Source organism: Eumetopias jubatus, unplaced genomic scaffold, assembly GCF_037043125.1.
Source record: "Eumetopias jubatus isolate StellerSeaLion01/CBP00866 unplaced genomic scaffold, mEumJub1_p1.0 scaffold_8, whole genome shotgun sequence".
In the NCBI taxonomy this organism is placed as follows: domain Eukaryota; kingdom Metazoa; phylum Chordata; class Mammalia; order Carnivora; family Otariidae; genus Eumetopias; species Eumetopias jubatus.
The window spans coordinates 78,504,184-78,520,229 of NW_028274814.1; the positions used below are offsets into that span (position 1 = coordinate 78,504,184).

At 54.8% G+C, this 16,046-nt stretch overlaps 2 protein-coding genes across 2 annotated transcripts; one reads left to right on the forward strand and one right to left on the reverse strand.

The window, feature by feature from the left end:
* The first annotated feature begins 4,481 nt into the window (after positions 1-4,481).
* On the forward strand, positions 4,482-11,062 carry TROAP (trophinin associated protein). The gene is made up of 15 exons (XM_028125590.1): positions 4,482-4,547; positions 4,773-4,951; positions 5,056-5,227; positions 5,984-6,141; positions 6,231-6,368; positions 6,558-6,640; positions 7,146-7,198; positions 7,663-7,775; positions 8,698-8,814; positions 8,922-9,005; positions 9,105-9,164; positions 9,397-9,522; positions 9,680-10,280; positions 10,557-10,750; positions 10,934-11,062. Exons 1-15 carry the CDS (start codon positions 4,511-4,513, stop codon positions 10,979-10,981), a joined length of 2,163 nt encoding a protein of 720 aa, XP_027981391.1. The 5' UTR covers positions 4,482-4,510; the 3' UTR covers positions 10,982-11,062.
* Positions 11,063-12,435: 1,373 nt separating this feature from the next.
* Positions 12,436-15,305, reverse strand: C1QL4 (complement C1q like 4). The gene is made up of 2 exons (XM_028125409.2): positions 14,769-15,305; positions 12,436-12,615 (listed from the first exon to the last, which is right to left on the reverse strand). The coding sequence occupies exons 1-2, from the start codon at positions 15,303-15,305 to the stop codon at positions 12,436-12,438; spliced, it is 717 nt and encodes a 238-aa protein (XP_027981210.1).
* Between the last annotated feature and the right edge of the window lie 741 nt (positions 15,306-16,046).

Sequence of the window (16,046 nt, forward strand, 5' to 3'; positions counted from 1 at the left end):
TGGACATGGGATTCATATACAGAATATACAGTAAAATCTTATAAATCAACAAGAATAAAGACAGGAAACGGGGCGCCTGGGAGGCTCAGTCGTTAAGTGTCTGCCTTCGGCTCAGGTCATGATCCCGGGGTCCTGGGATTGAGCCCCGCATCGGGCTCCCTGCTCCGCGGGAAGCCTGCTTCTCCCTCTCGCACTCCCCCTGCTTGTGTTCCCTCTCTCGCTGTCTCTCTCTCTCTGTCAAATAAATAAAATCTTAAAAAAAAAAAAAAGAATAAAGACAGGAAAGCCAATAGGAAAAAATGCACAAATGACATGAGGAAGCACTTCCAGAGAAAGAAGTTCTATTGGCTAACAAGAATATGAAGTAACACTCAAACTCACTAGTAATCAGAAAAATGCAGTTGAAAATAACCAAGAGTCTGGGGCGCCTGGGTGGCTCAGTCAGTTAAGCCTTTAATTATTGATATGGGCTCAGGTCATAATCTCAGGGTTGTGAGATTGAGCCCCGCGTCAGACTTGTTGCTGGGTGTGGAGCCTGCTTAAGATTCTCTCTCTCCCAGGGCGCCTGGGTGGCTCAGTCGGTTGGGCGTCTGCCTTCGGCTCAGGTTGTGATCTCAGGCTCCTGGGATCGAACCCTGCATCGGACTCCCTGCTCAGCAGGGAGTCTGCTCCTCCCTCTCCTTCTGTGCTCTCCCTCCCTCTCTCTCCCTTTCAAATAAATAAATAAAATCTTTAAAAAAAATTCTCTCTCTCCCTCTCCCTCTGCACCTCCCCACTCCCTCCCTCTTTAAAAAAAAAGAAAGAAAATAACCAAGAGTCCACTTAATACCCATTAGAATTATAAAAATTAGAACATTGTATAACATCAAATTATCAAGAAGATAATTCTCTAGCATTGTTCATAGAAGTGGGGAATGGATAAGTAAGTATGAGGGATGCCTATCATGGAATCCTATGCAGTTGTTGTAAGCAATGAACTAGATTAAATACAACAATAAGGTTGGATCCTAGAAACAGTTGGCTGAAGAAAAATAAAACCAAAATCATATGGTAATGCCACTTATGCAAATTAAAAACATATATCCTAAACAAACTGTAGTAGGTTGAATAATGACCCACTCCCAAAGATGTCTATGTCTTAATGCCTTAATGTCTTAATGAATCTGTGAGTGTTACCTTATATGGCAAAAGGGATTTTGCAGATGTGGTTAAGGACCTCGAGACGGGGAGGTCATCCTGGATTATACGTGTCACCCAGTGTTATCACGAGGGTCCTCATTAGAGAGAAGCAAGAGATCATCGTGAGCAGTAGATGTGATGACAGAGGCAGAGGTTAGAGTGACGGAAGAGGGAGCCACAGGCCAAGGAATTCTGGCAGCCCCTAGAAGCTGGAAAAGGAAAGAAATGGACTCTTCCCTGAAGCCTCCAGAAGGAACAGAGCTGTGCCAACACCTTGATTTTAGACTTGACCTCCAGAACCATAAGAGAATATACTGGCATTGTTTTAAGCCCAAATTGCAGCAATTTATTACAGCAGGAATAGGAAACTAATATACAATCTTACACGTTTTATGAGCTCACACTCATAGTCAAAAAGTTCTATCAATCACATTAGAGTGCTGTGTATAGGACAGAGGAATAGGAGAGAAATAAGGGGTGTCTGTGATAGAATAAAACTGCACACAGGTCTGTACACAGGTCTAACAAAGACAAACAGAAGCAGGTCACCCTGACTGCTATGTAGAAAACAGTTTGGATGCTCTGATAGGCATGGCAGATATTCTGGACATTGGCTCTTTTAAAGAGTTCTCTGATATAAAAATCAGTCTCCCTTGTAACTTGATTCTGTGAAGGTGATGCCCTGATGAACAGGCATAAATATTTTGGTCATTGAAAGGTATATCCTCTTGGTAAATCGTTCCATTTCTCTTCTGAATTTGATTAGTATGAGTCAGTCCCTAGATCTACTCTGGGTAGCCTGACAAACTCACATTTCCAGGTTTGTGAAGCTGAGGACCAGACCTGCATTGTGCTGACTACCTTAAACTAATGTAAAATCACTATACAGCCAACCTCCAACCTGGTGCCTCCCCATCTTTCAAATTTGGCCTTATCCCAAACACCTATATCTCAAACACCTAGCAAAGGGATTTACACACAGTAGGTGCACAATGCTTGTGAGTAACCATCCCTGTGGGTCTAATGGCTAGAATCTGGCACATTCACAGTGCCTGTCAGTGGAAGGAGGTGACCTTCTTTCCCTCAACTCAGACCACCTTTCTATTTTTATTTCCTACTATTTCCTACATTCCATCTACCCCTAAGAGCTCACTATTCTCTGAACACTCCATATTCTTTCATGGTTTTTTTTGTCTTTGTAGAACAGCCTTTTCTCTTTTATTTTTTTTTAAGATTTTATTTATTTATTTGACAGAGAGAGACACAGTGAGAGGGGGAACACAAGTGGGGGAGAGGGAGAAGCAGGCCTCCTGCTGAGCAGGGAGCCTGATGTGGGGCTCAATCCTGGGACCCCAGGATCATGACCCAAGCCGAAGGGAGACACCTAACAACTGAGTCACAAAGGTGCCCCGCCTTCTCTCTTTTAAAGAAGTTCGAATAATACTCCTTGGAGGTCTTCCCTGTCACTCCATGCATTCATTTGATCAATTATTCATCCCTCCATTGACTCATTCAACAAATATTGAGTACTTTACAAGGCAGGCACAAAGCAGGCATTGAAAATATGATGGTAAGCCAAAAATAAAAGGTCACCACCCTCATGGAGGCCTAGCAGGGGGATGGAGTTTAATAAACACAATATATTATGTTCACATTGATGAATAATCAATTATCAACTGAGATGCATGCTCTGAGGAAATAAACACTGTTCTCTGAGAGCACAGAACCAAGGAATCTTTTTTAAAATCAGGGCAGGTTGTGAATAGAGGGGTTCAAGGAAGACCTTTAAAGGAAGTAACAGTGACTATCAACTTGGAGGCATGAATAGGCAAAGTGGAAGCAACAAAGGCATTCCAGACGGAGAGACTAGAGGGACCGTGAGGAGTTTGAGGAATTCAAAGAGGCAATGAAGTTGGAAAGCAGAGAATAAGATGCAGAGTGTGAGTGAGGAACAGTCAAGGCACAGTGGTAACATGACCAGATTTGCAATTTTGGAAAGATTGCTCTAGCTGCTATGTGGTGAATGTATTAAAGTGGAGAGCAAGAGAGAATGGAGGCTGGAAGACTCTTGCAATCCTCTAGGTGAGATTAGGGTGGATTAGGGAGGTGGTAATGAAGAGGAAAAAAGTAAATGAATTGCAAAGATATGAAATGAAAAGTAGTAAGAGTGAAAGAGAGATCGTAAGGAGAGGGAAAGAGGAGTTCGAGAATGACTCCTGGTTCTTGGCTTGAATAATAGAATCCGCTGTAGTCAGGGAGAAAATCTACCAGAGTCCTGTACACTTGAAACCATCGCCCATTTTCCCATCGTCCATTAGAGGTCACCACTCCATTGTAACCAGGGTATTCTAGGTTCCCTCTGTTTCACACCCCTGCCTGCCAATAATAGGCAGGTGACGCCCCTCTCCCCAGTCCTCCAGGCTGTGGGTGTTGAATGAGTTCCAGTGACACTGAGTCTTGTTTATCTGCGAAATGGAGACCAATCCTCACCGGGTTGTGAGGCTCCTGTGAGAAAAAGATGGTTTGTTTGTTTGTTTAAGATTTATTTATTTACCTAGAGAGAGTAGCGGGGGGGGGAGGGGCTGCGGAGAGGGAGGAGAATCTCAAGAGAACTCTCCACTGAGTGCAGAGCCCCACGTGGGGTTAGATCTCACAACCCTGAGATCATGACCTGAACCAAAATCGAGAGTCGGAGGCTTAACCAACTTTGAGCCACCAAGTGTCCCAAAGATGGTTTATTTTTATTTTTATTATTGGTTAGGCTCAGTTCTATTCCCTCCAGCCCTCTCTGTCCGTTTGGAGGCGCTTCATCCTCCCAGGCAGAAAGTGCAGAAGACGTTTCCTATACGTGTCTGGAACTGCGTCCCCAGAGTTTCAGCCGCTCTCTAGTCAGAGTCGGCTCTGGGGATCCCGCCAGCCTCCAACACCGTTAGCCTCTTTCAGGACCGCCAGCCCTTCCCCCAAGGCCGCGAGAACAATCCTTCAGCCAGCAGTCTCCAGACCTCGCGAGAGTAGGCAACGCCCGTTGTGGCTGGGACTCGGAGCGCCACGCCTTCCCCTGCCTCGGAACGCCCCCCTCCTTTCTCTTTTCCCGCCTCCCACCCCGCGCTCCGCTCTCGGATTGGCTGACTGAGTCGGGTCAGTTTTTTCCTGGCCAGAAAGCGGCTCGACAGCTAGTCCTTCTTCTGGCCCCGCCTCCGAAGCCTGTGGATTGGACTGCTCAGCCAGGTGTCACGCGCCCCCGCGGGAGCGCAGAAGAGCCAATCAGGCGCTCGGCGTATTTTACAAACTGGGGAAGTAGCTGCAGCTGAAGCCAGTCAAGAAAAAGCGAATGAAGTGGGGGGTGAGCCAGAGTGGTTCCGAGGAAGGTGCGGCATGGAGATCTTGGAGGGAATGGGGGCTGCGGGGCTCATAGGGAAGAGAGGCAGCTCGGGGTCCTGGAGCGAAAGAGTAGGATCGGGGTGCCTGGAGGGAGCGGCTTCCTGGAGCGGCCTTGGAAGCATCAGGTCTTCTGGGCACATGGGTTTGGGCGGAGGTGGGAGCTTCAGGAATGTCAGAACTGATGCTCCGAACTGGCTGACCTTTGATCCCAGGTCCTGCTTTCTTCCCCATCTCAGCTGTAGCCGTCATGACCACCCTCCAAGCCACGAAGGATCCTGTCCTCAGGGGTGTATCTCCTACTCCTAGCAAGATTCCCGTCCGCTCTCAGAGACGCCCGCCTCTCCCCACAGTCAAACCCTGCGCCCTGGACCAGGAGAACCAAGATCCAAAGGTAAGAGGGGCCTGCTGGGTGAAGACAGTAGCTGCAAGGAGACAGCACATACCACCAATGCACCCCAAAGCTGACCCCCAGCTTTTTGTCCTCCTCTCCCCCAGAGATTGGTGCAGAAGCTCAGCTTCGACTCAGCAGGCCCCAGGCGGAAAGTCACACATCAAACAGAGAAATCAGAGAGATTGGTGGGGAGCACTCAGCTCCGGAACCCCTTGGAGGAACTGAGGCCTAGCCCTGGGGGACAAAATGTGGGGCCTAGGCCCCCTCCCCAGACAGGTACCTGTTGGAGACTTGAAAACACCCAGTCTCCTTGTGTGGGCTTGGGGGAATGGGATGGTGCTGCGAGGTTTGGGAGCTTTCCACTACCCTGGTCCCCTGCTTACTCTTAAGAGTCCTGGACCCTGCTCCAGGACAGCTCTCTACCCCTAGAAGCCCTCTCTCTTTTTCCGCAAAATGTTCTCTCTTCAGGGAGCCTGGGTGGCTCGGTCGTTAGGCATCTGCCTGTGGCTCGGGTCGTGGTCCCAAGGGTCCTGGGATCGAGCCCCGCATCGGGCTCCCTGCTCAGCGGGAAGCCCGCTTCTCCCTCTCCCACTCCCCCCGCTTGTGTTCCCTCTCTCGCTGTGTCTCTCTCTGTCAAATAAATAAATAAAAGTCTTTAAAAAAAATAAAATAAAAATTAAAAAAAAATGTTATCTCTTCTAAAGCCTTTCCCAGCTCCCTCAGTCACAATCAATTGCTCTGTGTTCTAATACTTCACAGTTCTTTTATAGCGTGTCCTTACTTTGGCTTGAGCCTGTCACCTCTTTATAGTTTGATGGTAACTTCTTGAGGATGGGGGCTTTCTCATTCATCTCAGAGCCCCAGTGCCCAGAATAGTGTCTTACATAAAGTAAAGTTCTATGAGCTTTGGTGAGCTGAGTTCAATAATATGAGTCTCTTCGGCTCACCCTTGCACCTCAAGATGGCTACGCTGCAGCCCCTGGCCCCATCAGCCTTCCTCCTTCTCACTTTCCTTCTCCTCTTCTCTTGCAGAGGCTCCAGGGACCATAGAGTTTGTGGCCGACCCTGCAGCCCTGGCCACCATCCTGTCAGGTGAGGGGGTGAAGAGCTGTCGCCTGGGGCGCCAGCCCAGTCTGGCTCAGAGAGTACTGATCCGAGGGAGCCAGGGAGGCACCATCCGTAGGGGCCAGGTAATCAGAGAGGATACGAGGAAATCAGGCTGGTATGGACTGAGGAGGGAGTCCTGAGCCTGTGCTGATAGCTTCATTTGTGGTGTCAGGGTGCCCGGGCCTCTGCATATTTAGCCCCTAGAACCCCTGCCCACCGACTGGACCCTGCCAGGGCTTCCTGCTTCTCGAGGCTGGAGGGACCAGGACCCCGCGGCCGGACCTTGTGTTCCCAGAGGCTGGAGACTCTGGTGAGTGCCTTGAGGGGCTGATGCTCAGTGCTTCTGTGAGCTCCTCCCTGGGGCAAAGCTGGCCCTTAGGAGGGAAAATACCTTCTGATGAGCCAGAGCAGTTTTGGATGCTGATGGGGCTGGTGGTGAGGCCTGAAGGTTTGGGGCCCACCTCTGATTCTGCTTTTTCCTCTTGCTCCCATGGGTCAGATTCCACCTTCAGGACCTTCCTTTCACCCCTCTGCTCACCCCAGTTTCCAGGAGCTAAGAAGAGTGACAGGTGGCGGCAGCCGGTGAGGAGGAGAGGATCACTTGGAAAAGAATGATCCAATGTCTGATACAGGTGTCCCTCAGAGCTAGAGTTTTCCAGTAGCTTTAAGACTTCCCAGCAACCGAGGGAGGGGAAGGGGGAAACCTGTGACTGCCCAGGGTGAACCCGTGGAATAGGGTTCAGACCTCCACATCCAGGTCTCAGTATGACATCAGTTTTTTTCAGTTTGAGGGGGAAGAAGGAACAGAAATGAGAAATGTTGTCTCTTTTGTTTAGTAGCTGGAGCATAGACTATGGCAATAAATGGGATTTGGGTTTGACTCCTGACTCTCAGCACCTACTAGAGTAAGCTTGCCTTAACCCCCGATCTTCAGTTTCTTTAATCTGTCAAATGAGGATAATGTTTGTAGCATTAGAGGTTGTTGTGCAAAGACTTAAATGAGATGACGTTCGTAAAGCACTTAGCAAAGTGCCCAGCTCATACTTGGTACTCGGTGACTGCTAGCTTCTGTCCTTATTGTTGTCAGGACTTCAGTGCACCAGACCTCAGGATTGCTCCTGGAGACCCCAGTCCAGCCTGGTGAGTGTGTCTGGCCAAGGGAGAAAACAGGGGCAGATGGGCTGCCTGAAGTTGGAGAAAGCTCAGCAGGTGGGGAGGGGGCTCGAGGGGAAGGCCATATCAGAAGGAGCTGCAAAGGAAGGGACCTTGATAGGCCAGAGGTTGCCCAGTTGCACTTGTGTCAAAGGAGGTGATCCTCACTTCAACCCTTTCTCTGCCACTTCCTATAAGATTTACCTTCCACTCACTGTTCTGTCCTCAGCCCTAAGAGCCATCATCACATCCCTAGCCCACTTGGGGTGTTCAGATTAGTAAGTGATTACTGAGATAGTGCTGGGCTCTGAGGGGGATGCTGGATGGGTCCCCACCCCTGATGGTACAGTGGGGGCTGTCAAACTGGCACACCCTCTTTGGAGGTGGCAAAACCCGGTGCCAGATGTTGGTGTGTGTTCTAGCACTACAGCAAACTTCCTGTCTCCTCCTAGCTCCCTCTCTTCCTGAAGGAGAACATGAAGTTGTTACTCGCTCAGATGAAGGAGGAGGGGGCCCCCTAGGTCTGGCCCAGCGGGTACCATTAAGAGAGATAACCTACACCAGGGTGAGATGAGACCCTTCTGGGATGGGGGGAGGCAGGGGAGATGTTTGGGGGAATTCTTTGGCACTGGCCAGCACTGAGGATTGTGGGTGGGCCTTGGGATGTTAATTGAGTCTGTGTTTGCCCCATGGGCCCAAGGCCTCTCCAGAGTAGGACTAGTCTCTGCTTACCAGCTGTCTGGAGCCTGGGGCTGAGAGGTCACAGTCTGGTATATATTTGTATCACACATCAGATCAATGCTGAGAGTGAGACAGATCTGATGTTCATTGACTCCACAAGTTATTGACTAGTTACTGTGTGCCAAGCAGTACTCTAGGTTCTGGATACACAGTAGCAAATAAGTTCACATTCTAGAAGGGGGAGACACAAACAAACAAACAAACAAGCCCATATGTAAAATATATAGCATGTCAGGTGGCGATGAGTGAAAAGAAAGTAGACACTGAAGGGGGTGTGGGAGTTGGGGAGGGGGCATTGCAATTTCAAATAGATTGGTCAGGGAAATCTCATTGAGAAGATGATATTTGAGTGAAAACCAAAAGGAGTTGGGGAAGTGAACCATGCAGATATCGGGGGAAGAATGTTCCAGGCCAACTGAACTGCAGATGCAAAGGCCCTGAGGCGGGAATGTGCCTCATGTGTTTAAGGATCAGCAGAAAGGAGACTCCAGCTAGGCTGAAGCAGAATAAGGAGGACAACAGGAAGTGAGGTTAGGGTGATGGCAAGATCAGTTTGGGTAAGGATTTAGAAAACTGTGAGGCCGTGCCTTTTCCTTGGAATGAGTGGAAAGCCATGGGGAGGGGCGATGAACAAGGGAGAGACAGGATTTGATTAGGTCTTAAAAGAATCACACTGGCTGCTGTAATTGGGAGACAGGGGAGTGCAGAGGGGAGCGATCACTCTTCCACCTTGTTCCTCCCCACAGGACAGCAGTGCCTCCCACCTGATACCCTCCCCTGGCCGTGGGGCACCACCTTCCATCACCCATCCATCACCCTTTGGACGGGCTCAGCGTGTACCCTCTCCTGGCCCCTCAGCTCCAGTATGTATCCACCACTCCCGGGGGCTGGGCGAGGGCAGAACAGTCTGGCTGGGATCCCTGCCAGGTCTAGGTTTTGCTCCTGCTCAGCCATCTTCCTCTCTCCCCAGACCTCTTATTCGGTTTTGCGGCGTCTTGCCATTCGTCCCAAAACCCAGTTCACACCCATCCTATCGGCCCCCAGGGTTCAGCAGGTAAGAGAAAGCAGGGGAGGTACCTGACCTGGGCCAGGGCGGGGGAGGAAGGGAATGGACGGGTACAGGGAGAGTTATGATGTCTCCCTTCTGTCCCAGGCCCAGGGTTTGAGTGGCCTCTCCCCTCAATCATGCCCGGAAGAGCCTGCCCTGCCCTGGGTAAGTATCTGAAGCCTTTTTCCGTGCTGAGATCCCAGCAGTTTGAGGCAGGTGGGCTCTCTGGAAAAGCTACTAACTCTCCAACTCCCTGGGCTTCTCTGCTGCCCCTCCTCATCTAAGTTTAGGGCCTCTCAACTAACCCGATCCCTTCCTCCTGCGGGTGGGGTCAGACTGATCTTCTTTCCGTCCCAGACTGGCTTCCTCACCTAGCCCCTCTCCTCCCACGTGGCAGGAGCAGATTGCAGTCCGGTTATTTGACCAGGAGAGTTGTATGAGGGCGCAGGAGGGGCCTGGGAACCCCCCTGTGGCGACTCCTCACCCTAGTACAACCCCCAAGCTCCAGGAGCTGAAGATGCAGGTGGGTGTGTGTGGGCACCAGCGTTGAGGCCTGATTGGCAGTGGCAGAGCTGGGAAGGGGACACAGGAGGAGAGGAGAGGATGGGAGCAGGACAGTGTGGGTGGGGACTTGAACCCACACCTTGACATCACCCTGGGTGCTCTTCTCCTGCCCACAGCGCATCAGTATCCTGCAGCAGCTGTTGCGACAAGAGGTAGAAGGGCTCGCTGGGGGCAAGTGTGCCCCCCTTAATGGAGGCTCCTCTCTAGAAATGGTTGAACTTCAGCTCCTGCTGGCTGAGATTTCTAGAACCCTGAATGCCCCAGAGCAGAATTCAGGGGCCTTACACCTTCCTGAACTGTTACAGGGCTCGGGGCTAGCAGAGCCCTGCCTTCCAGACAAGTGTGAGGAAGCACAGCCCTGCCCAGGAGCAAAGCTGGAGATAGCTCAGCCCTGCCCTTCAGCAGAGCCAGGGCCCCCAGAATCCGGCCATAGGAGGGAGCCTGAGGTATCAGAGCCCTGCCCTCTGGTAGAGCCCGGACGCCTGCAGGGAGACTCCCACAGGCAGACTGGACTCCTAGAGCCCTCCCCTAGGATAGAACCTGGGGCATCAGAGGCCTGCTCCCTGGAACCTAGAAGTCCAGAGTCCAGCCCACAGCCCTGCTGCAGTCAGTGGGCTCCAGCGACCACCAGCCTGATCTTCTCCTCTCAACGCCCACTTTGTGCCAGCCCCCCTATTCACTCACTCCAGTCTCTGAGGCCCCCAAGAGGCCAGGCAGGTAAGGAGTTGGTCAGAAGGGATTGCGAACAAAGGAGGTCCTCATCTCTCACTGGGAGCGGGGCCCCTACCTCGCACCAGGCGGTCCCATGCTTTCTTTTCTCCACCTACCCTGCCCCAGCCTGGCGCTCGTTCAGGAAGAAAGGAGGAGTTGCACCTCAAGCTCCATGCTCCTACTTGGCTTGGCCCCTGGTGGGGGAGTGGGAAAGGGCCATAGATGGTGGGAGTATAGGACCCCAGAGCCTGCCCTGAAGTCTCTTTGGCCCTCCGCCCTCAGGTCCCAGCAGTCTTGCCCCTCGAACCCTGGCCCTAAGGCAGCGCCTCAAAGCATGTCTGACTGCCATCCACTGCTTCCATGAGGCCCGCCTGGATGATGAATGTGCCTTCTACACCAGCCGAGCCCCACCCTCAGGCCCCACCCGGGTTTGCACCAACCCTGTGGCCACGCTACTTGAGTGGCAGGATGCCCTGGTGAGCCCCCCATCCGCAGCCAGGCTGTGCCTGCACAGCATGCCTGTGGAAAACAGGGTGGTGCGGGTGCTGGGGAGGGGGCGGGGGCAGGGGTCCAGTCTCTGCTTCTCCGCAGAGGTCAGTGGGGAAGGGTTGGCCATGGTTCAAGGATGGCGGGGCTGTGACAGTCCTCTCTCTCTCCAGTGTTTTACTCCAGTTGGTTCTGCTGCCCCACAGGACTCTCTATCATGATGCATCCACCTCCTGCCCTGCCTTGCTCCTTCCTTTTAGTCCTTATTTATTGTCCGCCCCATGAGAGTGGGAGCCCATACTGTACCCTTCAATAAAGTTTCTCAAGTGTCCAGAGTGTCTGTTTCCCGCTGGGCTGATCTAGGCCCGCTACAGCTGTTGCTCTCCAATTGCCCACACGGTGGCAGTGTCCTCCAGCTTAGAGGCAAGCCCTGGGCTCTCCGGATGCCCCAGGCGGCCTCACCTAGAAGCTGTCCCGGAGACGTCCCTCTCCTGCCCGCCCCGCTCCTCAGCAAGCTCTAGGAGTGCGTGTGTGAATTGGGGGAGTGGGGGACTGGCAAATCTGGACCTTTTCGGACCCGCTCTTCTTGCGTTTTGAGATCAGTGCCCCTCCCAGGAGACATCCACTCCCTCCTCCCCTAGAGCTCCTCTTCTTATAACTCCCCCTGCATCAGGCAGAGAGCAGAAGCACCAGAGCCATATCTCTGGACTCCCCCCGTGTTAGTGCCATTCTGGCTGGCGTCTCCCTACACTACGAGGCCTCAGAGCTCTCCTGAAGCTGATACGCCTCCCTTTCTATGTCAGAGTAGAAGCCCTGGGCTACTCTCCTTCTCTTCCCTCGACCCCCGCAGACAGGCCTTGCCAGGGATTAGTAAACCTTTGCCTCTGGCAGAGTGGTAGGACCAGAGTCCTTGAGAGGAGTGAGGGAAAGGGTCAGCCATTCTCCCCGGCACCAAGTTAAGAAGCGCACACATTCTCCACCTTCACTTTATTGGAAGAGGTAACAGCAGCTGTAGCCCCAGGGCCTAGGCAGGATGGGGGTGAAGTGGGGACTGTACAGAATGAGTTTTAAATGCTGGGGAAGAATTCACTGGTTGTTCCAGTTCACGGGAAGGCTGCTAGGCCGGAGCCTGGAGCCTGAAAATGAGGATGAAGGGAGGAGAGGATGGCGAGAGCAAGCTGTGGTGGCAGGGGACAAGCGCCAGCCCAACGTTTCCTCTCCTCCCACCTAGACGGCCTCCTGCTTCTGCTCTCCACCCCCCCCACCCCCGCACACACGGCCGCCACCAAACGCCAGGGCTTCCTTTCCGCCTGCAGCTCCCGCCCGTAAAGCTGTTCCCCAGCCCCCCTCCCCCCCCGCACCCCGCCCTAGAGAGGGCCCCGACCTCCGCCACTCTCCGGCGGCTTTCACGGGCGCGTACTCTGACCCCGGGGGGTGGGGGTGGGGCTTCCAGGGCCGCTCGGCTCCTGCTCCGCCCGGCCTCCTCCTGTCCCCAGCCACTTCCACCCCGGAGCGTGGAGAGTCCACCCAGCAAGGCCGCCTCGGGAGCTGGAGGTCCGCCCCGCCGCCAGGCTCTCAAAGGATGGGGTGGTGCCTTGGGTGGGGTCGGCTGAAGGTGGGTGACGAGGGGAGCGGAGGTGAAGGGCGAGCGGGGTGCGGGGGGTGGGGGCCCTGCTCAGTCTGGGTAGATGATGAAGCCGGAGAAGGTGCTGTACTTGTTGGTGTTACCGCCGTGCACCTTCCCGCCGTCCAGCTTGATGAAGACTTCGTCGCCCACATCCAGGTGCAGGATGACGCTGTTGCTGGCGTAGTCGTAGTTCTGGTCCGCGTCCTGAGCAATGGCGCTGGCCCGGACCTAGCGGGGGAGAACAGAACGAGCCCCTCAGCCTGTGCGGAGCTGCGGTGGCCAGAAGCGCTGGGCGGAGTCGGTGCCGCTGGGCCTGTGAAGGCGGCACCAGGGGAGCGGACTGCAGGGGTTAGGGAGGACAGGGAGAGGGCAGGAGAGCGCTGAGCTTCTCAGGCACTGCCATTCCCTAGCTGTGCCACTCGACAAGTTTCACGCCTTCTCTGGTCCTCAGTTTGAACCAAAAGATGGGAGGTAATAATAGAGCCGACCTCATAAGGTTGTTCGGATTAAATGAGTTACTACATATGAAGTCTTAGAACAGCGCTCTGCATCTAGAAAACGCTGTATAGGGTTTGCTATTATTATAATTTAAACAATAAAATTAGCCTGTAGGATAGTTTCTAAGATTTTGAACCCGCTCTGACCTCCTAAAGTTTCGTCCCCTTCCCTCAGTGATAGGGCACAGGTGTGTCTGTAGCATGCAAGCAAGGGCGCCGGCCACGGGAAGGTGCAATGATGCATTCTCGCCTCTGGGTGCCCTTTCCCCTTCTAGCACCCACTGGCGCCACGACATGGGGGTCGCCTTCCACCCCAACAGGTAACCCCTTCCTCCCTCTGGCCTTGCTGCTGGTCGCCTTGGGCTGCCAGCCCCTTCCCCAGCCCCCCTCTTCCTGTCCCGCGGGGGCTGGTTATTAACTCATTAATTATTCATCATTATTCTAATCACTATTTACCGTCCCCAGGGCCGCAGCGCCCGCGCCGAGGAATACAGAGTGGGAGCCTCGGGGCCCCGCCCCCTCGGAAACCGGCACACTCTAGACACTCACCCCCTCCTCCTGCTCACAGATACCCTGCATAGACCACACACACCTACTCAGTGCCACATGCAGACAGACACTGCTCTGTTATCACACGTTCATACCCTGCACCCACAGACACACTCACATCATGCACACACACTCTCATTCTCTTACACACATACAGCTCTCACTCCCATACAGACACACATACACTTTCTTTTTCCTTGGGTTCCTGGGCGGCCCTGCTGGGAGGAGACCCCAGTGCAGTGCCTACTAGTCCTGGAGCGGGAGGGTGCTGCAGCCATAGCAGGACCGGGGTTCGGACCTCCAGGACCAGCAGGCCTGATGCGCCACGGTCAACACCACCCCACGGCGGCGCAGGGCATTCAGAGGTCACTGCTTAGCCCCAGTCTTACCCCCTGCAGCTTGTGGGGCCCAGGCGCCTCCACCAACCCCCACCCCTGCGGCCTCTCCTTCCCTCTCTGCATGTCCCCATGCTCCAGCTGAGTCCTTGGAGCTATTCTCCCAAGCCAAGGTGGCAGTGACTCCAACTCTGACCACAGGGACAGGGAGGAGCAGAACCTGGAGGCCAGAGGTTGCCTGGGAAGATGTGGGGCCTACAGAACCAGGCCAGGGTCCAAAGCTTCTGCCTTATCTGTCCTTTGCCTCTTTCCCCCGCCAAATCCCTTTCATCATGCTGCCTGGCTGACCCGTGAACTGCTACACGAGTGCCACCCCTGCCTACCGACTCAGTATTAGCTCAGGGTAAGGCCAGCTCTAGAATTGGTCACAGGCCCTGGGCGAGTGTTGTCTTTCTTTACATTTTACTCGAAAATTCAAGCTGAATGCCTCCCCATGAGAACAGCTGCTGACTGCTCATTGCCAGAGACCTGGATTCCATTCTAATTCGAAGGAGCCAGACTCCAGGTAACTCACCCACCGTGAGGCTGGGAAACCCGAAAGCCAAAAGGGCTGCCTCAGAAGAGAGGGTGGCCCAAGACAGGACGAGAAAAGACGCTAGCTGGCAGGGTGCGACACCAAAGAAGTTTTGGTGTAGGGCTGCCTGTAGTTGGATTGTGAGGTTAGCAGCTGTAGAGACATTAAGCTTTGAGTCCTGAGTTCTGAGTCTAACACCATTCCTAACGCTCAGTGAGACCCTGGGCAGGTCATTTCCTTTCTCTGGCCCCACTTCCTCTTCGGCTAAATGAAGCAATTTATAAGTTCTTGGCAGCCTGGCGTTTCTGGACTCAGTGACGCTGTTGGGAGAGGGGTTCGAATGCAGGCCTCGGGTGTAATGAGTGCAGGGAGATTTAGAAAGCTACCGGGTCGACTCTGGGCCTGGGTGGGGGAGGGGCACCTCACCTGTCCATTCTTCATCAGGTCGGCCCACATGCTGGTGCCGTCACCGCCGCGCATGAGCACATGGTAAGCGAAGAAGTAGACACCTGGCATGGGGCAGGTGAACTTGCCGCTGGCCGCCTCATAAGCGTTCCCCACATTGGTCACCACGTCGTCGAAGCGCAACACCTCGTAACCTTCGTGTGGCCGCCGCAGACCCGCGTAGAAGGCAATGCGCGGCACGTAGCCGGCAGGGGGCGCCACCCCGCCAGGGCCTGGGCCGGGAGGACCCGGTGGACCTGGCCTGCCCGGCTCTCCTGGGGGCCCTCTGGGACCTGGGGGTCCCGGGGGCCCTCGCAGGCCTGCCTTCCCGCGCCGGCCCACCTCTCCCTTGGCGCCCGGAGGGAAGGGGGGCACGGAGGCGGGCGCGCCGTCGGGTCCAGGGCCTCGCGGCCCGTGTGGGTCGCATACCATGCGGCAGCGACCCAGCATCTCATAGTGCGCCGGCCCGCGGGAGCTGTGCACCAGCAGCGGAATGGCCACCAGCAGCAGCAGCACCATGGCCACCCCGACGGCCGCGCCCGCCACCCGCTTGCGGCGGTTCAGCCGCGAAGCGGCCAGGGCCAGCAGATCCTCCTCACTCTTGGGCGCAATGGCGGCGGAGGCCCGGGGCTCTCCGAGGGCCCCGGAGGCGGCGGCCGGGCTCGGGCCTGGGTCGGGACCCCCCCGACGGCTGCGCCCGGCCCCCCCGCCCCTGCGGGCTCCCGCCTCAGCGGTGCCGTCCCCCCAACCTTCCGTCAAGGCGGAGGTCCCCCCCGTGGGTTGGGCCAGGGGGCTCCCGACGGTTCAAAACCCGTGGTCCTCTATTACCCTCCTGTTCAGCCTAAGGTTCCCGAGCGCCTGAAATCAGCGGCTTCGCGGACGGCCGGTTTCTTACAGATCTTAGGATGCCTGCTCTCCGGACAGGATGGCGGCGCCTAGGTCCCCGGCTACCCAGACGGATCGCTCCCGGCCGGAACGGGGCACTACTCTCAGCGCTCTGGACGTCCCGGGCTCGGCGCTGCGGGTGGCGCCCACCGGACGCGACCTCCTCGTAGGTTTGCGCTCTGGCTCTTGGCGAGCACTGACGCACCTTTCTACCCCAGTCGCGGCCCCAGCCCCTGCTAGAGCCCTGGCCCCGCGTTTCTCTCCAGCTAGAGCTCTCCCTCTCTGCGTCCCTAACCTTCCTCCCCTCCCTCCCCCGGGCGGCAGTGCGGGTGGTGTGAGCCGCTGCGCGGCGGGAGCCTGTATAAGCGGCCCGGG